General features: G+C 44.8%; 1 protein-coding gene across 13 annotated transcripts in view; it reads left to right on the forward strand.

Moving 5' to 3' along the window:
* Positions 1-25,575, forward strand: part of ablim1a (actin binding LIM protein 1a) — a 56,219-nt gene that overhangs the window by 25,946 nt on the left and 4,698 nt on the right. For 8 of the 13 annotated variants that reach the window (XR_010667025.1, XR_010667021.1, XR_010667017.1 and 5 more), the window contains exons 3-20: positions 4,695-4,878; positions 5,715-5,824; positions 6,912-7,038; positions 7,125-7,218; positions 10,091-10,178; positions 12,508-12,572; positions 14,633-14,710; positions 14,856-15,014; positions 15,235-15,279; positions 16,354-16,389; positions 16,519-16,648; positions 18,575-18,694; positions 20,112-20,216; positions 21,387-21,434; positions 22,463-22,639; positions 24,232-24,317; positions 24,542-24,665; positions 25,458-25,519. Coding sequence is in view for 1 of the 13 variants with exons in the window: in XM_065959404.1 (XP_065815476.1) it covers positions 4,695-4,878; positions 5,715-5,824; positions 6,912-7,038; positions 7,125-7,218; positions 10,091-10,178; positions 12,508-12,572; positions 14,633-14,710; positions 14,856-15,014; positions 15,235-15,279; positions 16,354-16,389; positions 16,519-16,648; positions 21,387-21,434; positions 22,463-22,639; positions 24,232-24,317; positions 24,542-24,665; positions 25,458-25,519 (1,613 nt within the window). In the remaining 12 variants the exon portion in view is untranslated. The remainder of the gene's footprint in view (positions 1-4,694; positions 4,879-5,714; positions 5,825-6,911; positions 7,039-7,124; positions 7,219-10,090; positions 10,179-12,507; positions 12,573-14,632; positions 14,711-14,855; positions 15,015-15,234; positions 15,280-16,353; positions 16,390-16,518; positions 16,649-18,574; positions 18,695-20,111; positions 20,217-21,386; positions 21,435-22,462; positions 22,640-24,231; positions 24,318-24,541; positions 24,666-25,457; positions 25,520-25,575) is intronic. The other 5 variants (XR_010667020.1, XR_010667022.1, XR_010667023.1 and 2 more) reach the window with 5 other exon arrangements.

Raw genomic sequence — 25,575 nt, forward strand, 5'->3', positions numbered from 1 at the left:
AATGTATAAAAGGTTTGTGATTTTGAGGTACAGTTTGGCGGGGGTGGGTCAGCAGTTTTCATAAACGTTGCCCAAAAACAGGCATGAGCTGCCTGTAACAATTCTACAATTCACTTAGCAGACATTTACAAAGTGACGTACATCAGAGAGTAAGTACAACACAAGCAAGGATCTAGAAAAAAGGGAACAATGTCAGTAAGTGCAAACGATCAGCTTTGAGTCCGATTGGACACACAGGTGCTGACAGGCATTGCACAGAGGCAAAGCACAGCAGTTCTTGAGAGCTCTAATCAGTATAGAAACCATCTTAAAAGTCGCCGTTATCAACAAAACCATCGTCATTACCATCATCATCATAAATAATGTTGAGACCTTTAACCCCACAAACAAGTCAGAGTCACATTCTGAACAGAGCTTGACTCTAATATACTAAATGTAAGAGGCTGTAATTTGTGTGTCACCTCGTTTCATTTACATGAAATGTGTACAGCACGCTCGCCACTGTGCAGTTTCCTGAAGACGTGAGACTTCAAAGCGTGTTGACTTTTCATCATCCTGTAACGACATCACGTCTTGTGTGGTGCAGCAGCATCACACCATCGTGCATGAGAGCCCGTTCAATGCTGCACTACTCCTTAATATCTGAATGAGTTTCTTGTTATTAGATATCAGGTGTACGGTAGGTGTCACAGTGTTTACTACTTGTGATTTGGCTCGGTCCTTCTCCATGTGAGACAAAGATTGTTCTTAAAAAAGACCCGTCTTCAAAATCAGTTGTTTACGATTTAGAAATGAATCCTCCGACAGCTTGGACAAGTGTTTCGTCTGAATAAGTGGAGAGAAACGTGGGCGTTGAGTGTGAAAACTGGCTGCTGAGGTGTGAGGTTTTAACATTCAGAGCTAATTTTGATGCTGTCATAATAATAGGACGTTTGCTTCCTTTCATGCAGAACATGAAGCCAGAGCCGACTGCAGCTGTGTGTTTATTAAATATCTTCCTCTCCTGTGAAGTAGTGCGATAAAGTGCAGGAATATTAGAGTCCAATATCTGACGGCAAAATATAAATGTGCAGCCAAACAACTTATTAATCCACACGTGTCTGAAGATCGTCCCAGTGAGTAAGATATGAGCAGAACAAGTCCCGATAAGGTCGTCAAAATGTTCAATCCTTCTACATTTTTTGATACCACGTGTTATTTTAATGATTTATCATGTCCTAAAGAATTGTTAGTGAATCAATCAAAACATTTTGGTATCAAATCGTTACAAACGTATTTGGACAGTTCAGACAGTGCAGGAGTTTGCCTGCAATTCTTGGTCTTAAAGTTGACATATTCTCCTCATCTTCAACCAGTTTGAATAAGTCTCAGAGCTCCTCAAAACATGTGTGTGAAGTGTCTTGTTCTAGATCCACTCCGATCCTGTATTTGATCATGCCTATAAACCCCTCTATTTCAGCCCTGCTCAGAACAGGCTGTTTCTGTGTCTGTACCTTTAAATATGTAAATGAGCTGTGTCTGACCACGCCCCCTCTCTGGAAGGGCTTGGGTGTCTCAGGCTTTCTCGCTCCATGTCCTATTGTTTACAGTGAGAAGGCAGACTCAGAGGGCAGAACAAACACCTAGCTGTGGGAGTTTCACCCACCTAGGGGAGGGGTTACTGCCCTTTGTGATGTCATGAAGGGAAAATCTCCAAACAGCCTGTTTGAGCACACATTTTCTGAAAAGTGGAGCGGGCAAAAGACGGAGAGGATGCACTTTCCTCATCATTGGGGGGTTTGTAGACAGACTAGAGACACATGTTAGAGTTAGAGGAACATGGGGAAGTGGCTTTTAAATAATATGTGACCGTGAAAATCAATCAAGAAATTAACAAATATTTGGTGCCTTGGACTTCTTTTGTTGTTGCAGTGGTTTCAGTATCGTTTGATTTGAACTCGAATAGCACCAACGTTTTAGAGTCTTGTATCAGATGTAACGGTTCGGGTCAGTGCGTCTTTTATCAGACATAAGGGACCCACACAAACCCTCACATCCCTGATAAACTTAGAGCCATAAAGAAAGTAGGAGCTTACAGGCAGAAGCGCCGCTAAAACTATCTTCAAGGCTAAAAACAAGGTCTAGTGACATCACTCCCCAAGTAACTTAGCAACACAGTATGTCTTAAAGGTAGAGTCCACAACAAGATAGAAATATGATGTCACGACTCCTCTTCACCTTTCAGGCTTGCACGTTAATTAAAGAACCATCCAGACTGTTATGAAAAGTTGCAGCACTTACAATCCCTCTGCTCTTACTACATCACTGATGCATTTCCTGCTAAATCGTGATGCAGCCGCCCAGTCAGTCCCCTCGTGTTTTTGGACCAGCTGAAGGCCTTGTGGTTAATCTGTGACTGGAGTGCTGTTATAAGGTTAGCTTAGTTCACCAAAGGCCCAGAATAACACACACAAACACTGAGATTAACACCTAATTCTGTCCTTTACAAGTGGATATAAATGCCTTCTGTGTGTGCAAACGAGATAGCCGTCGCCAAAGCAGACACGCAGACAGATTAAACGGCCCGAAGAGTTCCAGGACTCACTAATTTTAAATGTGCTGTTGTCAGTCTCCAACCAGGAGGAGGACTAGAATTAATCATCTGTTGTTTTCACGCCAGGTTCACGGTGCTTATCAGCACTGAAAGGTTAAAGTGTCACTTGGCAAGTGAATCCAAAACAACAGCTCTGGGGTGTGAAATAAAAAAAGTCAAATATGCATTCACTCTGATTTCATACTCGTGTGTTTGCTCAATAACTTTCCAGAAATGCGGTTTCTTTAAATGCACGCGTCTTTAAAAAAAAAAAGTGATGGCCGTCATTGGACCTCACAGGCTACTCTTCTCTCGCTCCGTTAGTTTACAAGCTAATCTCATCACCCCTGAGCCTTAATGCAATTAAACCTGAGTCCGTCCCGCTCTCACTCCCATTCATCCTCAGGATTTAGCCTGGCTCATTGCGTAAGAATGATTAGGTGCAGCCTCCTCACACATTATATTGGATGTCATATTGTCTGTCTGAGCTGTGGCTTTTCCTAAAGGCCGTTATATTCCCAGGCGCCGACGTGGCTCATGTGATCTTTACTGCTTAAAGGGATAGTTCCTCTTGTATCCACAGTGGACGGCCTGTCATATAATTATTTCTCTATTTGTTGTCTCTTTCGAGGCCTGCAGACCCAAACAGCCGATCAGTTTGCTGCAGGTGGAGGAACATTTAGCCTAGCTTCACTCCCGCCGGCCTCTCCTTAAACGGGCCGAGCTGACCGACATCTCCTGTGGCTAATACTCTCTCTACTATTGACACTCTGGAGTGTATGACACATTGTCAAAGCTCTTGTGTTTCATACAGGACAAGCCTCAAAGTGAAGAGCCACAGATCCTTAACCAGCCTGCAATATGTCAAAGTGAAATATCTCTTTGCTATATTTCTTTAAAGGACCAATCAGTGAGATGTGTAGTGACTGAAATGATAAAGGTATCTTACTATATGATCAGACATTAAGGAAACATGCTATGTTGAAGTGCTGGCTTCTCTGACAACAATGCAGCAGCCAGTATGTCCTCCTTCTAACTTTAGATTCTGGTCCTGAATGCTCTGGATTTGTTTGGACCAGAGAAGGTAGGCGGTTTTAAGGCACCCCCCACACGGCCGTTTTGGACGCCCCTCGGTTTGCCAGATATGAGAGCAGTTATCAGGTCAAACCAACAGGTGTTGCAGCGATGGAAGCGGGCAAGAGAAGTGGTTCAGATAGAAGTGATTGTACCCGACCTAAAAAGCCTCTGCATGTTTCTAATAAGCTCCGAGAGCAGAAACGTGCTCAAACTAGGATCAATATTGGAGATGCTTTTGAAAAATGGAGAGAGGTTAGAACACAGAAAGGTTTACAGACCGATGCAGAGCTGGATAAACACTGAAGCTTTAGTGTCCACCACATGGTGACCTGCATGAGCATCGACTCTAGAGAGGAGGGGGGGGAGACAGCTCTCTACAATGTTTAGAATTTAGACTGCAGTACCCATTTTAAACACTAGGGGTCAGAGCGACATACTGCTCCTTTAAATATAATCATGAGTTGATGTGATCAGAAGATAAGCTCACAGCAACATTAAAATATCCCAATCTCTCCTTTGTTCTGTTACTACAATTCTTTCTGTTCTGGTCTTCTATGTGTGTGTTGTTGACGAGGTCATACATGAATGGAAGGAAGCCTAATGGAGACTGACAGAGTTGTGTTCGGTATTTGGAGCCAGTTATCTTCAGAAACAGATCAAGGCCACTTCCTGAGCTGCACAATTAAAACACTGATCGGTCTACCTTCAAGCTGACAAAGAAAGACCTTGCAGAAGTGATGCAGATTAATTGACATGATCCCAAACAGAGAGGGTTCAGGGTTTGCTTTTTATACCGTGAATGCTGCTGATGAAAGGATCTCACTATGTCTTTCACATTGTAAAGCACAGAGATGTGAAGTTGTATTTCTTGCTGATTCATCCACAGCAGCCGTCCACGCATTCAGCGAACGTCTCAGGATTAACCATTGATGCGTGGAGGAGCTGGGTTGCTTAAAGGGTGGATGCTTTATGTGTTAAACAGGCAGAGCGCTGAATGACCTGACTCATCAGTGTGTGTGTGTGTGTGTGTGTGTGTGTCTTACAGTGTGCGGCTGTGACCTCGCTCAGGGGGGCTTCTTCATGAAGAATGGAGATTATCTGTGCACGCTGGACTACCAACGCATGCACGGCACCCGCTGCAATGGCTGCGGGGACTTTGTGGAGGGCGAGGTGGTCACTGCGTTAGGCAAGACGTACCACCCCGCCTGCTTCGTCTGTACCATCTGCAAGTAAGACACACACACACACACACACACACACACACACACACACACACACACACACACACACACACACACACACACACACACACACACACACACACACACACACACACACACACTCATTATACGATACACTCATACATGTTGATAAAACACAGCTCGACCCAAAGAGACTTAACTCTAGTGATTTAAAGAGATACATGCTGGACTAAAACCAAGAAAACAGTAAAGGAGGCCTGAAAAGTGAACTGGGTCAATAATAATGAAATGTAAAGAGGACACAGACCGAGCTCCGTCCCCCTGATTGAATCTGTGCCAAAAACAAATTTCTGGTTTCCATCAAATCTGTAAAATTAGACCAAGATCTCCGACACTGCAGAGTCAACTCCTGAAACTTTGTTCTTCTCTCGTCACACTTAGTGTTGATGCTCAATCTGTGGAACATTTAACAGGTGTAACATCCTGCAAGAAGTGATAAATAAGTGCTTTATTGATGCTTAGGAGGAAACTTAATGTTTCCCACAAGAACAATAAAAATACATCATAAAGTTATGTACTGTACCTCACCCTATCACATTACATCATATCCTATCTTATACATCATGTCTTATTGTTTCATATCATATCATTCTGCTGATAGACAAAGTCACAGCTGCAGTAATTCCTGGAGACAGCGTACAGTACGCTGCCGTCTGTCACGTTTGAATCATCAGACTGAACGTCGTCCTCAGGCTCACAGTGTTGACACACATCCACATCATCAGGCCCAGCTCATAAACACTTACCCAGCAGCCACTGCTCCTGTCCTGTTGACTGATTGTTGTTGTCGCTTTTGCTTCCAGACGACCGTTCCCCGCTGGGGACAGGGTGACCTTTAACGGGAAGGACTGTCTGTGTCAGTACTGTGTGGAGCCCATGTCTCCGGGACCAAAGGACATCCTGGGCTCCAGCAGTGAGTATCATCTATAACACACACCCTCACATGTTAAAGGCACAGGAAGACCATCCCTTTCTCATGATGTCAGGGGGCGCCGGGGGAGGGAGAAAGGTTAGGGTGATTCTCAGGGATCATGACCTTTGTTACTTTAATCTGAGCCGGGACAACTGCTCCCCCCCTTACAGTAGTTGTTGCTAAGCTAAGCTAATTAGCTTGCTGTAGCAGTATCATTCTTCTCTTCCAGCTCCTCCTGACAAACAACTTGATGTGTAAAATATGAAAATGGTATCAGTACAGTGAAGCAGAATAGACTTTATGAGTAGTTTTCCTGCAGCTTTGTTCTGCTTGAAATCACTGAGTGAAGCCGAGGTATCATTCAGGGAGTTCCTCCGCCTCGATCTTCTCTAAACGCAGCAGAGATCGACCGGCTGTCTTCCGTTATGAATAACGCCGAGAAGACTTGCTCTGAATAATGCATGGCCATACATTTCTTTCCTGTGGAGCTGGGTGTGTGCAGCCCGCAAACCTCTCCTTCACCAACTCCTCTCATCCTCCCTCCTTCTCTCCCCTCTCCTCCTCTTCCTGCCCCCCCCCCCCTTCCCCCCCACATGGTCTCTCTGTTGGCATTTGAAGAGCTTTTAGACAAGGTCACCCATAAATAAGGCATGCTGATACTCCTCACGTCATCCTGGCTGCCTCGATATGCCTTACGTAGTTATCGTCCCCCGTGGTTGCGGAGGGCTCTGTGTTACTTTCATCCTCCATTCATTAAAGAAGAGATGACAAGATGATTGTTCTTTTAGAAATCGACCTCTCACACTTTAAGAGCCTCGGGACGCCACTTTGATGTGGAAGGAGCTTTTAAAGCTGCGGTAAGAGAGGCGTGGATGATGGAAAGAGGCAGCTATCAGAGCATAGTTACCCTCTATCACCCCCTAGTGTCTGGGACCGGAACTGACAGGATGTCTATATAATGTAGACCTTCATGACGCTGTGATCCAGTTCAGGCTGAGTTTTTACATGCTAACCCTAAAAGCAGCTTTATCTCAGTCTGCAGGTGTTCTCTTTGTGGTTTTAACGCATGCCTCTTTGCTCTGTGCAGATTGTGCAGGATGTGGTCGAGACATTAAGAACGGGCAGGCTCTGTTAGCGTTGGACCGACAGTGGCACCTCGGCTGCTTTAAGTGTAAGGCCTGCAGCAAAGTGCTGACCGGGGAGTACATCAGCAAGTAAGGAGCTCATAGTTACCATAACGACCACAATATGATGCTTCACTGTGAAAGCTCTGGTGTTCAACCATCTCCTCCCCGCTCAGGGACGGCGCCCCCTACTGTGAGAAGGACTACCAGATCCACTTTGGAGTTCAGTGTGAGGCGTGCCATCAGTTCATCACAGGGAAGGTGCTGGAGGTGAGACACACACACACACACACACACACACACACACACACACACACAGACACAGACACAGACACACACACACACACACACACACACACAGACACACACACACAGACACACACAGACACACAGACACACACACACACACACACACACACACACACACACACACAGACACACACACACACACACACAGACACAGACACACACAGACACACACACACACACACACACAGACACAGACACACACACACACACACACACACAGACACAGACACACACAGACACACACACACACACACACACACACACACACACACACACACACACACACACACACACACACAGACACACACACACACACACACACACAGACACAGACACACACAGACACACACACACACACACACAGACACACACAGACACACACAGACACACACACACACACGCACACAGACACACACACACACACAGACACACACACACACACACACACACACACACACACACACATCACTCTGATTGGCCTCTTATTTTTGATGCACTAAATTTACTGACAACTTTTTTTGATCCCATGGCAACAGAAATCGAATGTTTGTGAGTTTCTTGTTTTTATTTATTTGCACGCCGTCTGAAGCGGGGAACACACTTGAAGTGCGTTGGAGGGAATCGTGAAATGTAGTTCGATAATCTCTCGTGTAATCTCAGAATCCTGGAGCCAAACAGACTCCTGACATGACAGCAGATAATGAAAAGATTAATTCTCAGCTGATTTTTAAGGTCCGCCCATCTCAGGAAATAAACACCAACATGACATCAAAGAGCTTATTTGATTGGATGTTGAGAAGCGGTCATTATTTATTTGAACGTGTTTGTAATTTGATCTGAGCTGAGTTCCTGTCAAACATTACCCCCGCCCTCTCCTGTCCTCGCGCTCACGCTCGCCTGTCTGTTCGGCAGACGTTGATCCAATCAGACGCAGAGTTATGTGTCATTTAGTGGTATGAAAATGTCACAGCGAGCCCCCCAGGCTTACAGTAATCCAGCACTAAGGCAGATCTTTGTGACAATGGGGAATGGCTTCAGCGTTTCACCCTGAGCCGCTGCCAACAGATCAGACCGTCTGATCAGCCACCCAAGAATGCCGACTGGAAAAATAACGGACCAAACCACCATGACGTCACCATCCGGTTTGTCGACTGTGTGTGTGAAGATTGGCAGTTTTGTGTTTTGGTTTTCTAGAGCCATGAATGACCATATTTGGACGAGAGGGCGGAGCTGTAGAGAAAAAAATAACCTGCAAACGCTAAGTTATCCTTAAAGCTTTTTAACCATCATGTTCATCCAACAGCACAAACATGGCCCAGAGTTCAAAGGTCAGGGACTGAATTATCTGAGGGGACACCTAGCATACACAGAGGCGCTGTCACCAGGCAAGGCAGGCAACTGCTTAGGGCCCCCAAAGGAGCAGCGGCACAATAGGTGCAAAGCTTGCATTGACGGTAGGAAACCTCCCTGAGGTCGCCCCATCTGACAGCATCTTGTTGCTCTACCAAGCATCACATGCCTTTTTACTTTGAAAATGTCCGACAGTGAAAGTCACTGAAGGAAAATGAAGAGGAGTTATATTTAAATTTCTTATAACTTCTTATAACTAACTTATATAAACGCTGGTTGGAGGAGCCCCTTTTTTTTTTTGCCCGCCCCACCAGAGTCTAGAATTGACACCTAGCAGACAGCGAGCAGCTCCCACCTGTCACTCAAAGAGGCCACGCCCCCTCATTCAACATCCCTTTAAGCCTGAATATAATGTAAACACAAAAACTAGGGCTTTCAAAGTGCCATCAATGGACACATGCCCTAAAGATGGAAAATATTTTTCGGCTTTGTGCTTTTATTTTGAAAGAACATAGTCAGAGTAGAAGAGAGGAGTAAGTGCGGAAAAGAGCCACAGGTCAGACTTGAACCTGGGCCGTCTGCTTGGTGGCACGACCTAACCGCTAGGGCCCTGAAGTTGGACATTTATCATAGAGTTTTGTGGGGATTGACTCACTGTTGGAGGCAGCCTCTTGTGGACACTGGAGGGACTGCAGCTAGGTTGAGCGAGTAACGTGAGTTGCTTGTTAAAGCAGGTGTAATTATTGCAGCTATTCAAAGCAGAGAGAAAGAGGGAGAGTATTTAATTGCATGCTTCATTATCCCTGAGAGTCTGCGATGCTGTAGTCGTCATGTGGACTTTTGCTCCAGTAAAATGCAAATATTGTTCAGTGTCTCCATATCTGAGAGTGGCCACTTGGCAGCTGAAATGTTACTGAGGACTGTTGTACAGCAGGCGAAACTTCATTTGGGTATTTATCAGCTGCGGTCAAAGTCACATCGGCTTTATAACGGAGCACTCTGCATACAAAGTGCCTCATCAGCGTGGAGGGAAATGCAGGTGCTCCAGCTGTCAGAAGGTTTTATTGGATTGCAGTGTGTGTTATCACAAAGAGGATCACTCTCTCTGAGGGCAGAGTGACTGAGGCACACAGGCGGCTTTCAGAGTTTTCTATTTAATACAACAGTCGTACTTTTCTTTCCAACACGTTTTAAGAGCTTATTGACTGAAACCTGCAGACGGGTTTCTGAACATTTTCCCCCTCAGCAGTCCGGCTCCACAGTTTGATCAGGAGTAGTTTGTGTGGTTAGCGGCACACAGAGTCTGATGAAACGACCTTTTGTTCACAAGTTAAAGGAAATAAAAGTGTCTGAGAGCAGGTAGAGCACCGGCGCTTATTTCCTGGAAGTAGCGGCGCCGCTTCACTTGCCCTTCCTGCAGGCGTCATTGATCTTCATTTTTCCTGTGATGTCAGCTCTGTTTTGTGCGCCCTGTGTTTTTCAGGCTGGAGATAAGCACTACCACCCCAGCTGTGCACGATGCAGCAGGTGCAATCAGATGTTCACGGAAGGAGAGGAGATGTATCTGCAAGGTGAGTCAGCACACCTGGGTCTTTTTTCTTACTGTCATGAAAATTTACTGTTTTTTTTAAGGGGGTAAAAAACAGGAAATGTTGTATTTTTGCAGCATATATTTCTGCGTACATGTCGTGCTGTCAACACTGTAGACTCAGTGTTTCATTTCTTACTTCTCTGTAAATATTTCACAGACTTTATCAAATGTTTGATAATTTCACTTTAGAGGAAGTCAAACGACTCTCTAAGATACTGGGCCACCACAAGCCCAGTATCTTGAAATATGAAAATATGAAAATAGTAATAACTTAATGTATACAGCACCTTTAAAAACAGATGTTTACAAAGACAGCAACCGAATAAACATCAACAGTCAGACCAAACAGAGAGAAGGAATGAAAAGAGATCCAACAGGCGGGTCTCGAGGGGAAGTTAAAGCTTTACATAAACATCATGATGACAGCTTTATGTGCTCACTATTCTTTCATGGTGTCCTCAGGACCTCTTTACGCTCTCCGTCCCAAACACCTTTTTGTTGCTGCACCTTTCTTCCCTGTGTGCGACTCTGCTGATGTCTCATACGGTTGATGCAGCCTACCCTCCAGGTTCATAACAAACTGTAACGCTCTGACTCATTGTGAGGTGGACTGTTGGGTAGGATGGCGTGCTCTGGCGACCCGTAGGCTCACACACTGGTTCACCTTTAAGGCTGTCTGCTCCCTCACACACCTCTGTGTTTTTGTCATGCAGAAAAGTAGTAGTCAGGATTCTTTGCGTCCTCAGGACCTCTTCACGCTCGATGTCCCAAACACTGGGACAGAAACTAAGAAAAGGTCTTTCAGGTGTTCTGCAGCCTCAGCCTGGAATCTGTCTCAGAACGACTGAAAGCTCGAGGAGCTGGAGTCCTTAAATGTTTTAAAATCTAAATGGAAAGACCTGGAAGCAGATTCTACAGGATGTGGATGTTGTTAGCTCGACTGGTTCCCAGATTTGACTCATCGATGGTTCTCTTTGATGCATCTGTTAGTGTTTGTACTTTGTCTCTCTTTGAGTCTCCGTCGGTGCCTTGGGGTTTTTGCTGCTGCTCAGCAGCAAAAACAACAACTGAGAGGAAGACAACGACATGAACTCATGAATTCTTTCAGCGCTGACGAGTGCTGCCTACAGGGTGAACTGTTTGAGCCCTCGTGACTGATAAGCATTATTTCCATACTTCAGTTATTCAGTGACCCTTGTTACCCTGTGCTTTTTGTTTTGTGTCTCACTTATTTTATTATATTTTTTAGTGTAGAATTGCAGCGCAATTCAAGCACCACATTTATTTTGAAATGCAACATTTGAACCTGAAAGATCATCATGACTAAAATCTTCACACCATGTTTGTTACACAATCAAATGTCCAATCAGTGAGATGTGTAGTGACTGAAATGATAAAGGTACCTTACTATATGATCAGACATTAAGGAAACATGTTATGTTGAAGTGCTGGCTTCTCTGACAACAATGCAGCAGCCAGTATGTCCTCCTTCTAACTTTAGATTCTGGTCCTGAATGCTCTGGATTTGTTTGGACCAGAGAAGGTAGGAGGTTTTAAGACACCCCCACATGGCTGTTTTGGACGCCCCTCGGTTTGCCCGATATGAGAGCAGTTATCAGGTCAACAGGTGTTGCAGTGATGGAAGCGGGCAAGAGAAGTGGTTCAGATAGAAGTGATTGTACTCGACCTAAAAAGCCTCTGCATGTTTCTAATAAGCTCCACGAGCAGAAACGTGCTCAAACTAGGATCAATATTGGAGATGCTTTTGAAAAATGGAGAGAGGTTAGAACACAGAAAGGTTTACAGACCGATGCAGAGCTGGATAAACACTGAAGCTTCAGTGTCCACCACATGGCAACCTGCATGAGCATGGACTCTAGAGAGGAGGGGGGGAGATAGCTCTCTACAATGTTTAGAATCTGGACTGCAGTCTCCATTTTAAACACTAGGGGTTAGAGTTACATACTGCTCCTTTAACTAAACTTATTTCTTTTAAGCTTCTTTCCTTTTGTTGGACTTGTTTGGTCACCGTCTATCTTTGCTTTACATGTTTCACACGGTTTCATGTTAACTACTTATCTTTCACAACTTAAACGTTAGAAAAGAGCCACAAAAAACTGAAGAATAAAACATCAACATCAATAGTAGATGTTAGAGTATATCCACACGCTGCTGCAGCAGCCAGTCAGAAAAGAGTGAAATCACAAACACCCAAGACGACAACATCGTCTTTAAACGGAAACAATACAAAACAGAGTTTTATTTTTAATTATTTTGTTCTGAGTGTTTCTCCGTCTCTTCCTCCTCAGGGTCGACAGTTTGGCATCCCGGCTGCAAAAACACGACGAGAACAGAGGAGAGACACAGGGAGCGGGTAGGAATCTGAACGTCTCGGACTCCATGTCCATGACTTTTTCTTTACTGAAAGACACTTCCTGTTCCCCTCTCATGACAAAGTTTTACTGGGAACATGTTCGGAGGAGTCTGCAGACCGCTTCCTGTCTAACTGTTAAACTTTAACCTGCTGTGGTCTGAATCATTTGCATGTTGTGTGTGTGTGTGTGTGTGTGTGTGTGAGAGAGTGTGTGTGTCTTTGCAGTGTGCTTATAAGTCTACCTGTGAATGTGTGTATTTACATGTCGGTGTGTGTGTGTGAGCTGCAGAGGTGACACCCTGTGTGATGTCCTGTGAACCCCCCCTCTCCCTTCCTCCACAGCTCTTGCCTCCGTCCCTCTTATTCCTCCAAAAAACACAAAGGCAGGTACTGTATTCGCTATTGGCTATGAGATGGCATCATCCTGTGTTCCTCCATGTACATTTGGACACACTGCACTGTATGCTGCCATCTGCTGGAGACAGCCTGCAGTGCCCTCTCTGTGTCTCATTAGGAGCCATTCAGTCTTGTTTTTAACACCTTCAGCTCCTGTTTACACCTGCCATTAACCCTTTGCCCAACATCGTCTCTAACCGTCTGATAGATGATATCAGCCTCTGGGGACGGGTGTTCATTTCTCTGTAATCATGCTGAAGCGGTTGGCATTGAAAAACCTCCAGCCAAGACTTTCTTTTCCATGCAGCGTTAACGTCCTCAACGTTAACACGGTCTTTTCTCGGCCCCTAAAATCCACAAGTGACGCCCCGCCCATCTGATGAATCTCAGTAAAGTTCAACAGTTTATTATAAGTTACACATCAGTTTATCTGTCACACTGCGGCCATATGAGCCTTAATAAACAACAACAAAATAAAGCCATCTTCTTGTGATCTGCTCTCGATTAACGGCTCTGAAGTTTGCTGAAATGAAAACATCATGATGCAGATTTGTAAAGAGTAGAAGTCCAGCTGTGTCAGGTCGGTCTGATACAGATACCTGAACACTTCCCTTGCTGAAAGTCCTGACCCACAAATACAGAGTCCACATTTCTAGGTAGAATCAGTGAGAAGCTTACATAAAGAACTTTTCGTATTAACAGCGATAATTCTTACTAATGCGATTTGTTAGTTCCAAATCATTATTTTACAATTATGTAAAATGCCCTAGTGTGACGAGTCTGACTCATAGTGGCTCTATGGTGCGTTCCATTTACCTCTGATCTCGGCGCTGGACACATGTCCACAGATAAAGCTGTCGGTGTGATCGATTTAATTTCACAAACGGAGGACTGAGCTGTTAATAAACACTTTAATGTAGAGCTTAAACCTTACTGTTGATGCACGTACAGCAGCCATGTTGGATTTTTACACGGGACTCTTCGAGTTCTCGACTTTAGTGGGCGTTCCTGATGATGTAGCAAACCGGTAACTCGAAAATTTCTGACTTCCGAGATCAAATGGAACGCACGGTTAACACCAGGTGTAAACAGGCAAGTAGACTTCGCTCATATCAGCGTTGCATGAGACAAAGACGAGCACACATTGAGAAGATCAGGCACAAAGTGAACTCATATTTAATGAAACACGCTGCTGCTGCCATCCAAACTCTCCATCTCATCTTAACAACATGAACTCACAGCGCTGCAGCTCATTCACTTTACACATTTTGTAAATGAATGACTGAATCATTAGACGACATTAAAGTATGTCTGATTATTAATGAAAGGTAAACACAGGGCGGTAACCCCCTCCCATCGCTCATACAGAGTGTAGATACACCATGAGGGGGGGCAGGGTGCTAAGATAAGATATCCTGTATTTATCCCACAACGGGGAAATTTACAGCAGCAAAAATTGCTGCAAAAATTTACAAAAAATAGAAAGATACCACAACATAGATAAAAAAAAATAGATCAGCTGAGAGCTGTGGTGGATTATGGGAGACTGAGTGACACACTGATGTAACCTTGACTAACAGACACGCGTGTGTGTGTGTGTCTGTGTGTGTCTGTGTGTGTGTGTGTCTGTGTGTGTGTGTGTGTGTGTGTGTTTTTCCTCACAGCCTACGAGGTCGTCGTCCGAGAGTATTTGTTCCAGACCTGGTTCAAGCATACCTGGCTCACCGGGCCACACCATCTATGTAAGAGACTGAACAGAGTTCTTCTTCATGCCTTTAGATCTGTCTCTCCCTTTTTTGCAGCTATACCTCAATAAGTTCTACCAAAGCTATCTCCTGTATTCATCCCTGTGCGTGTCTGCATGTCTGTCTTTATTTGTCTCCCTAGGCAAAAGTAGACAATGAGATCCTTGATTACAGAGACCTAGCTGCCATCCCCAAAGTCAAAGCCATTTATGACATTGAGCGCCCCGATCTTATTACCTATGAACCTTTGTACAGCACCTCCCTGGAAGAGAGGGACGAGAGACAGGAGAGTGTGGGAGAGGTAAACACACAGGCTGCACGCTTCTTCTCCTGCATGCACGCCATCTTTATGCACCAACAGAACCGTGCATCAAGATAACCATTCCAACAAATGATCCTCTGTTTAGCTGTGGGCTCTTACTCTGGAAGAAAATATGGTTTCATGTTTCAATAATGTGTGTGTGTTCTGATTGTGAGAGATGTTTCTTTGATGCAGAGCTGAACTTGTGTGTCTCTCACAGCTCCACACTGCCAGGAGGGAGCGCTCCCCTTTACCTGATGACAAGGTGAGATTAACGCCACCGTGTGCTCGTCATGGTCAATTTTCAAACACAAAGGAGAGAATGGCTTTGCGCTTTTCAAAGTTGTCCAACCAGGTTCTCGTCCAAATATCTGTTTGTGTGGTGAGAGTGTTGTATGAAGCAGCTGTGACCTCCGTCGGCCAATCAGGTGTCTCTGCTCGTCAGCATAGTGGGAGAGTAACTGTGTGTGTATGTGTGAGCGTGTAAAAAGTCCAGTTAGCATCGCTAGCACATTTGGTTTTGTCTGCCCTCGCACTAATCTCACGTAAACTAAAGTGACAGCGTCGCACGATGACATCAAATGGAGGAGAAACCGGCGCACAGCGTGATGTTACAAGAACTAAATTCTGTTTCCCCGTCTACACAGAAACACCTTAAAGTCAGGGTGGGTCATTTCCTCCGGATCCACTTTTTCAGATTTGGGTTGAAATTGTCTTTAGGTCCTGACAGAAATTAATAACTCATGTTCTCTGAAAAAGGAACAAAGAAAATCTGTCATCTGTATCAGTTGTCAGCTGTAAAAACTTTGACCAATGTCTGCCACGAGGTACCAATCTGATGAACCAATCACAGGCCTCCCTGTCTCCCTGCTCGTTCTCTACCTCTTGCGAGCTCTAGTCCACACTCAAAGTGCGTCACCGATGACGGAGTTTATACTGTGAGTTTACTTACTGCTGAATAAGACATGAGACAACGTAGTTTCTACACAATGTAAGAGATGAGCTGAGGTCCACTTCTGGAGCAACGGCGCTCGTGCATGTAAGTGAGGGGGCGTGGCTTTAGAGGGAGCACAGAGGGGAGGGGGTGAGTGCAGACGGTGCACTGAGCGAATGCTACTTTCAAGCACATGCTAGTTTTTTGAAAATTTCCAACCCTGCCTTTAAACGAAAAATCTGAACAACTTCACCCTGGAAGGAGTTTTACTAAAGGAGTGTTTTCAGTGAACTAAAATGCAGTTTGTGTACGAAAGGTCAAAATGCACAGAAAAAGAAACGTTTGGAGGGGAAAAAAATAGACAAAAATAAATAAATAATTCAGTTTTGTTTGCTTCTCTCTTAGTCCTCAAGAAACATGTCGCCGACCCCCCCTGGTGAGGTGAGCGTGTCATCATATTAAAGTCATCTGTATTGACTTTAAACATCATAAAGAACACGTCGTGCTGCTTCTCGCCGCCTGTTGAATCATCTCTCTGTGTGTGTGTGTTCTTGTGTTTGTGTGTGTCAGGGCTCGTACGACAGGAGGGAACGTATCCTCCAGAGGTCCACCAGTCAGGGCTCCATAGGATCACCTGTTTATAATCGCCATGGTTACATCCCCACCTTGTCACGATCCCCTCAGCATTTTCACAGACCAGGTGAGAGATGACACTTAGACGGTTTCAGTGTTTCAGGGATTGATAACGAGGTCGATGATGTGTTCACTGACCAGGTCCGTGATGCGTTCACTGACCCTCCACCTGAAGGGTTCTCTCTTCAGTTTAAAGGAGAACTGCATCAAATTGACTTCCCGTTGTTATGTTATTTTTCTTTTGAAGACTTTGAAATGAAAATCCCTCATTTTACTGAGTAACAACTTTAAAGTCAATTTTGCACCTTTAACAAAACCGTCTCAGAGTTTGATTGAAAAGTGTCGGCTCAGAGCAAAGATTTGATATGACCCTAAACCGTCCTCGATCATCGTAGGGAAAAGGTGAACAGATTATTCAACAGGTAGTACGATTCACTGTTTTTAATTAACCCTTCAACATCGCCAGCAGCCGTAGAAAGAACGAAGAGAGTTTTAAGTCTGTCACAAGAAAATGTAAACTTCATTGTCAGATTGAGCCACAGAGGTTACGCTCTGAAGACAAAACTAAATCAACTCCAAAAGTTTCTGCAGATTTTGGTGAATGCATCTGCGTTCTGTTGCAGGAGCTACATGAGAGTTCTGTCCTAAGTCGAGATGTGAAGTTGACACCAAACCCTGACGTGTAAACTCGTTACGCTCTAAGGACCGATCACACAGAGTCATGTCGCTAGAAATGCAATGCTAGCATAGTCACTGTTTTCTCTTCTCTACTACTAAGCGACATGGTGCGTAAAAGTAAAAACATGTCAGCTCAGGACGCAGAGTCGCAACGCTCATCAATGTCACTTCTGGCTGAAGCAGCCAATCAAATCAAGGAAGAGGCTTTACCTCACATTTTCCCGCTCCTCGTCTGAGAGCAAAGCGACGGCGAGAACTCTACGTTTGCCAGATTCCATTTGTTCACACTTTTTTGAATTCGTCTCCCAGGCGCTCTCAGCTGTTTTTTCCCCAGGATGCGCTCAGGTGTTTTTGGAGCAGCTGCACCTTGTCTCTGTGTGATTGGGCCTTAACTTCAGTTGAGTCACTGTTTGGTTACCACGGAGACGTAAGGTTAATCTTTACTAGTACAGTGATACGGCCACACTAACAAAACATAGTGGCAGTAATGAGGTTTGAACTTTATGTGACCAATCAGAGAGCAGCATTTTTATCAATGCAATATGACAAAGCATCATGATGAGCTGATGACTAAAGCCTACAGCCTTCATCTACAGTGACATGTAGTGGTGAAATCCTAAACTACAACACAAGGTCATTCAACAGTCCTCTGTGATTGGACGAATTAAATTATGTGGGCTCATCATGGAACTAACGCAGGAGTAAAAACAAAGTCTGAGGGATGTAGCCGATCACAAAGAACACACAGCTGACATCAAACAGACGCTAAAACCCTCTGCTGCTCCTCCTCGTCCTCCTCCCAAGTCTAACACCATCACCATGACAACCGCATTTTGCAGAGGACGTCACACCTACCAGGAGCTAGGGTGAAAGATTTAAGGTGTAACTACTGACTGACTTGGAACGATCTCATAAGGCGACGCTGATGCAAACGCTACATCCTGTGTCTCTGCCTCTCTGCTCTTTATATGTGTGTGTAACTCAGCTGCGCCTCGGTCACACAGTCACACTAACCTGCAGCTCGAAGCTTTAGGTGACATCGGCCACACAGGCAGAAACCGTCAGTGTAACCTCACAGGTTTCAGGAAGCTAGCAGCTCATCTCGTCTGGTTGTAAATCTTTGGTGTCAACTGGCCTCAACACTTTTCTTACCTCTCACTTTGGGTGTTTCTTTTATTTCCTGTATTCCTTTTCTTTTGTCCCTCACCTCTTCACCTTCTACCTCCTCCTCCTCCTCAACCCGTCCTCCTCCGCTGCCTGGTCCGGGGGTCCTCTCCCCCGTCCCTCACCTCCTCCTCCTCCGCCCACCCTGCAGAGGCTCTGACAGGCATGCAGAAGCTCTGCTCCTCCCTGTGCAGTAACAGTGTGGGCTCCAGAAATAGTGACTCCCGCCCCACCTCCCCTTTCAGACACCACTTCCTCCCCCATAGCCAAGGTAAGCCCCCCCCCTCCCCCCACTCTGCCCCCACATCTCCTGAGGAAAGACTTCGTCTCCATCGTCACCTGTGATGTCACCTCCCTTCACATCCCCGTCCTTTATTCCTGATCTTTGACCATTGCTCATCATCACATCATGCCATCGTGAACGCTCACACCCTGTCTTGGTCGAACTTTTGCAGACGTGATTTTTTTACTGAAAAGCATGAACAAACAGACCCCCCCCCCAACACACACACTCCACCTCTGAGTTAGCTCAGTTTCTAGTCACCTAGTTGATGAAGCATCTTCATTAGATTTAAAAGTAACGAAAAACCGTCTCAGGTTTGATAAGAATAAATCAATAAATCCATCTGACACCAAAAAGTCGTCTCTTTCCTCGTCCATCTTCAAGTTAGCTTCAGATGTTTGAACCTTACAAACCTATCTCAGCGAGCATGTTATAAATGAGCCTCTCTAATGTAGACATTTAGCCCCCGGCTGTAGTCGTCATGGTAACAGTTGAATACACAAACACATACTCTACATGCTAACAGTTAGCTAACAACGGGCTGTAGTCGTCATGGTAACAGTTCAATACACATACTCTACATGCTAACAGTTAGCTAACAACGGGCTGTAGTCGTCATGGTAACAGTTCAATACACATACTCTACATGCTAACAGTTAGCTAACAACGGGTCATAGTCGTCATGGTAACAGTTGAATTCACATACTCCACCTGCTAACAGTTAGCTTACGACAGGCTGTAGACACTAGCAGAGTCAGATTTGATCTACATCCTGTAATAATACTGAATTTCATCAGTGGACATGATTCTTTTTCAACTCACAACGTCTTTGTCCACTTCTCCGCCCTCTGATTGTCAACAGATGCACATTGCTGCTGTGTGATTTTTGACAGTTTAGTTGCACTCGCAGACCTTTGGTGGGCGCCAAAGTGCACCAAACTGAATTCCTATAAATGAAGGTGTTGGACCCTCCATGCGATCACTGTCAGACCCGAGGTGTCAGAGAGCAGCATCCAGACTCTTTCCACCAGAGAGAGACTAATAATCACAATCCTACATCCACACAGAGGGATCTCTGCAGGTTCTGGTTTACTGTCAGGCTGACATCAGAAGGTTGTGATGCATGCTGCAGCTGGGAGGTGTGAACAACTGAGCCGTGAATCAGACTAACATGAAACCTCATGACTCATCCCAGATCACTCAGCATCTAACCTTGTCATGTCTAACTCTGCTAGTTTAATGTGCTTTGGTACCTTCATGTTCACACCCAGCTTCATTAACCTCTATCAGAGCCAATCAGAGTCCATCTGACCCCGTGTGTCCCCCTGTGTGTGGCAGCCTTCACGCTGTTCCTCCCCTCTTTAGTGTCCCTGCTTACGTTCTGTTCTTGGTTCTTCTCATGGAGGCACCGACCCCCCGAGCGGCCGGAGCTCCCCCCTCCCGCTCAGGCCCGACAGCCGGCCGATCACCCCGCCTCTCTCTCTGACCCCTAAACATTTCCACCTCCCAGGTAGGAGTGGGAGCGCACCCTGTCACTGCTCGTCCCACCATCCTCTAAATGTTTGTTGGGTTGTCTTTGTCTCTGTTTCTGTTTTTTTTCTGTTTGTTATTTTTTTCTGTTGATTGATTTTTAGATTTTTTTCTCAGATATTTTTTAATTCTTTCATTTGTATTTATCTTTCTTTTTGACTCTATTTCCTAATTGACTTTTAAATTTTTTTTTATTTCTTAACTTTATATTTGTCTTTTTTTTGCTTCATTTTTTTTTTTTTTTTAAGATTTCTTTAATACTGTCTGTATATCTGTCGCTCCATCTGTCTATCTGTCCATCTCTGTGCCTGTCGGTCTGTCTGTCTGTCTGTCTGTCTGTCTGTCTGTCTGTTTGTCTGTGTGTCTGTGTGTCTGTTTGTCTGTCTGTGTGTCTGTCTGTGTTTCTGTCTGTCTGTCTGTCTATCTGTCTGTGTGTCTGTCTATCTGTCTGTCTATCTGTCTGTCTGTCTGTGTGTCTGTCTGTCTGTCTGTCTGTCTGTCTGTCTGTGTTTCTGTCTGTCTGTCTGTCTATCTGTCTGTCTGTCTGTCTGTCTGTCTGTCTGTGTTTCTGTCTGTCTGTGTGTCTGTCTGTCTGTCTGTCTGTCTGTCTGTCTGTCTGTGTTTCTGTCTGTCTGTCTGTCTATCTGTCTGTCTGTCTGTCTGTCTGTCTGTGTTTCTGTCTGTCTGTCTGTCTGTCTGTGTGTCTGTCTGTATGTCTGTCTGTGTGTGTGTCTGTCTGTGTGTCTGTCTATCTGTCTGTCTGTGTGTCTGTCTATCTGTCTGTCTGTCTGTGTGTCTGTCTATCTGTCTGTCTGTGTGTCTGTCTGTCTGTGTGTCTGTGTGTCTGTCTATCTGTCTGTCTGTCTGTGTGTCTGTCTATCTGTCTGTCTGTGTGTCTGTCTATCTGTCTGTCTGTCTGTGTGTCTGTCTATCTGTCTGTCTGTGTGTCTGTCTATCTGTCTGTCTGTGTGTCTGTCTATCTGTCTGTGTGTCTGTCTGTCTGTCTGTCTGTGTGTCTGTGTATCTGTCTGTCTGTGTGTCTATTTGCCGTTTTTTATCAGCTTGTGTTTTTTCCATCGTCTTTCAAATCAAGATCTGTTCACCCTTTAAAAGTATTTTTTATCGTGATTTGATTTCTTTGTTTTTTCAGATCAGGGGAGCAACATCTACAGGAAGCCACCGATCTACAAACAGCACGGTACCTTTACTCTTATTCTACTTCCTGTTTGACTGTTAAAGAATGACTGAGTGAGTTGTGAGGTTCTTTAATGAGAAAGCTTCTCTTACTGTACTCAACAGAGTCTGTGACTTCATCTGACCATGTAGTCACCTCAGTGTCGCTGTTTGAAGTCTGTCTCTCCTGTCTATAGCGTGTCTCTCGCTGCACGTTGTCCTAACTAGTCACTGTAGTAATGTTGTTTTCATCAGCCTTTTGTGAGGCGTGATGTTTGTGTTAAAGTCAACCTGAGGCTGAAAACAGCGTTGACAGCTCACCACCAAGTTACCAAAGCTAAACAGTGGCTAATTCTTTAGCTTGCATATGAGCTAGTTACCAATGACCAGAGATGTTTACTTATTAGACTAAAGAAACCAAAGCCCAGTGACTGAGTTAGCTGAGGAGAGGCCTAGCAGACATCTAGCAGCTCCCACCTGTCACTCAAAGAGGCCACACCCCCTAATTCTACATCCCTTTAAGCCTTAATATAATGTCAACAGAGCCCTAGAGACCCAAACTGTTTTAGTACCAGGCTGTAAACAAGTTTATTTTAACATGGGGCTCTATGGGGACTGACTCACTGCAGGAGACAGACTCTAGTGGACACTGGAGGAACTGCAGCTGTAAAGTTGGACATTTTAACATGGGGCTCTATTGGGGCTGACTCATTTAACACACTGAAAGCAGACCGTGTGCTTTGATGCATGGGAAAGAAAAAAATCAGTAATCACACCATTTCTACCAACTCACTGTCAGAGTCCTGCTCAGTCACATCCTTATTAGCAATTAGTCGACATTAGGCATAAAGCGTCACCACACAGCTGCAAAGTCATCTAGTCAACAAGTCTGTGCAACCCCCATGCTGATCCCCTCAGAGTGCAGCTGAGACGCTGGTTTCAGAAGAACAGAGCAGTTAAACTCTCATGTGAATGTAAACCTCTCTGTCTTCTGTATGTATTACACATCCAATGATGCTACGATGTTTCCCTGTGGTTGCGGCTTTGACCCAGACATTGATAGATCAGTTCCCATGGTTACCAACCTAGATATGGCCGCCATAGCACGCCACAGCAAGGCTGGTGATGACATCATCAGATCCGCCACCTTCCCCGCTGCCCACGCTCCCTCTCCGGACGACAGCTCGAGGAGCGAGGGCGACCGTTGGCCCTGCTCTCTCGTTGTGTTAGGTACAGTAGGCTCTTGACGGGCATGCTCGCAGAAACAGACACCTGACACGTCTGCTAGCCGCCGTAAACGCTTAACTGCACCCCCGCTTCACTCTGAGCTCACGCTGTTTTTCAGCATTTTTAATATTTGCCTTTAAGTTTCGTTTGCACAGAGGAGAAACATTTTATTGGTTTCTTTTGCTGCCTTATTATTTTCTGCTTGAAGAAGCATTAACATCACCTTCAGCTGCTGTACATGTAGGTGCACTAGTGTTTAGGGTTGTCATCATAGCATGTTTTTAAACGTTGACATGATTTGATAAAATTGACGACATTGATACCTGTTTTGATACCACGGCAACAAAAAGAGAAGTCCTATGCTCCCAATATTGGGTAACTTCTTGTGTTTGATTAGGCAAACTCCTGCACACTATCTAAGTTACAGAAATATGTCTGCAACATTTTTTGTTGCAGACATATTTGTGCAATTTAGACAGTTCTCTCTCTCTCTCTCTCTCTCTCTCTCTCTCTCTCATGGCAGCTTTTGGTCAAAGGTCACATATTCTGTAAAATCCACTTCCCCATGTTCCTCTAACTCTAACATGTGTCTCTAGTCTGTCTACAAACCCCCCAATGATGAGAAAAGTCCATCCTCTCCGTCTTCTGCCTGCTCCACTTTTCAGAAAATGTGTGCTCAAACAGGCCGTTTGAAGATTTTCCCTTCATGACATCACAAAGGGCAGTAACCCCTCCCCCAGGTGGGTGACACTCCCACAGCTGGGTGTTTGTTCTGACCCTCTGAGTCTGCCTTCTCACCGTAAACATGGAGCGAGAAAGCCAGAGACACCCAAGCCCTTCCAGAGAGGGGGCATGGTCAGACACAGCTCATTTACATATTTAAAGGTACAGACACAGAAACAGCCTGTTCTGAGCAGGGCTGAAATAGAGGGGTTTATAGACATGATCAAATACAGGACCAGAGTGGATTTAGAACAAGAAACTTCACACACGTGTTTTGAGGAGCTCTGAGACTTATTTACACTGGTTGAAGAGGAGGAGAATATGTGACCTTATTTGACAGAAGATTATTTAAAGCTTTGGTACCTTTTGATTCTAACTATTATTAAAATAACAGATGTTATCGTTTTAAATCACGTGGTATCAAAAAAGTTTGAAAGAATTTAAAGTTTTGGCAACCTTACTAGTGATACACTCGAGTGCCACAAATCCCCGGACAGAGATAACTGAGACGGACTTCAAACTGTTTTCTGTCTGTCTTACATTGTGCTGTTCTGTGTTTGTAACATCCAGTTAAATCCTGACATGCAGAGACAACATGCATCACGTCAATGCGACCTGATATTCCAATACGTCCCTCTGTTCGTCTGTCTCGTCAGCTCTGTCTCACATTTGTGTCTTTTTTCTGTCCAATTCGTCTTCTGTGTGCACTCCTCACAGAAGCAGCCATCTTTCTGTCCGTCTACACTCCACTGTTGATGTACAACTCTGGTTTCACGACACTGAGAACGTGTGAAGCATGGTGTCCTGCCTTGTGTGTCTTTACATGTGTGATTTTATGCATTCTCTTTTTGGCCTGTGTGTGGCACCCGTAGGTTCAGAAGGGAGGCGGCGATCCAGAGAAGACGAGGAGGAGGAGGCCTTGAAGAGAAAGCAGCTCCAGGAGGAACATCTCAGTAAGGTCAGTGCGACTGAACTGAATCACTACCACCGCTAAAATACATGCACAGAACATATATCTAACAATAGAAACCTCTTAGTAACATTCATACATTGTGTGTGTGTGTGTGTGTGTGTGTGTGTGTGTGTGTGTGTGTGTGTGTGTGTGTGTGTGTGTGTGTGTGTGTGTGTGTGTGTGTGTGTGTGTGTGTGTGTGTGTGTGTGTGTGTGTGTGTGTGTGTATAGATCCAGTCTGGTTTGGGGAAGCTCATTTTGAAGGAGGAGATGGAAAAGGAGCAGATCAGGGAGCGTCATGCTCGAAGCCTCTCAGCTCAGCGATACGACCCCAAACAGAGCAACTGTGACGCAGGTACTGAATCACCACCACTCCACTGTATGATGCTTGAACACTTTATTTTCTTATTTACCTTCATGAGGGAGAAGCCACATTGACCCAAACACTCAGTTAAGCTGCACACGTATTGTGTAGACGATGGGCACACTGCCATCGCAAAACAGCACAAAGAAACAGACCCCTTAGAGATTTAACATGAACTTTAAAGAGGGCATATTATCCTCCACCTTTTCAAAAAGTCTCCTGTGGTCTAAATGAAACATCTGTGCTGTGCTTTGGTCAAAATATAACATGAATCAAGGACCAGAGGAGTTTTGTGACCCTGTTTAAACCAGCTCTCAGAACGCTCCGTTTTGGTGTGTGTGTGTCTCTTTAAATGCAATGAGCCCCCCCTGAGTTTTCCCAGGAGACATCACTCCTCTGTAGCGAGAATAAAAATGGCGGACCTGTGTAAAAGTTTTGCTCTAGGCTGGGGGTGGAGTCCACGGGTGGAGATACCAGGAGAGGGGAGTTTTTTTGTTTTTTTTTACCAGAATCCCACTGTGTCTCTGTGTTGTAAGACTTATGCAGACCACAAACAAAGGACTGGATGGGTTTATTTACATTTTGTGGGTCATACACTCAGGTTACCCAAATAAATGTTTGGGTAACCCTCAGATAAGTCCAAGAAAAAGTGTGTGTGACGTGTCTGGATTATGAAATCACCTCCTTTGAAATTAGAATTGTCTCTGTTTTGTGTCTCAGATTTTTACCAAATCATTTTAAATTCTTAAACCAATTCTAATTCAAACATCATTCATGTTGCAGATCCGACTTCTCCAACCAAAACGAACTCTCTGCCCGGCTATGGAAGGAACGGGCTGCATCGGGTGAGAGTTCGTTATTCCAAACTTTAATCATTTCATTTAAGATTTGCAAAATAAAG

This window comes from Labrus bergylta, chromosome 10 (assembly GCF_963930695.1).
Source record: "Labrus bergylta chromosome 10, fLabBer1.1, whole genome shotgun sequence".
In the NCBI taxonomy this organism is placed as follows: Eukaryota; Metazoa; Chordata; class Actinopteri; order Labriformes; family Labridae; genus Labrus; species Labrus bergylta.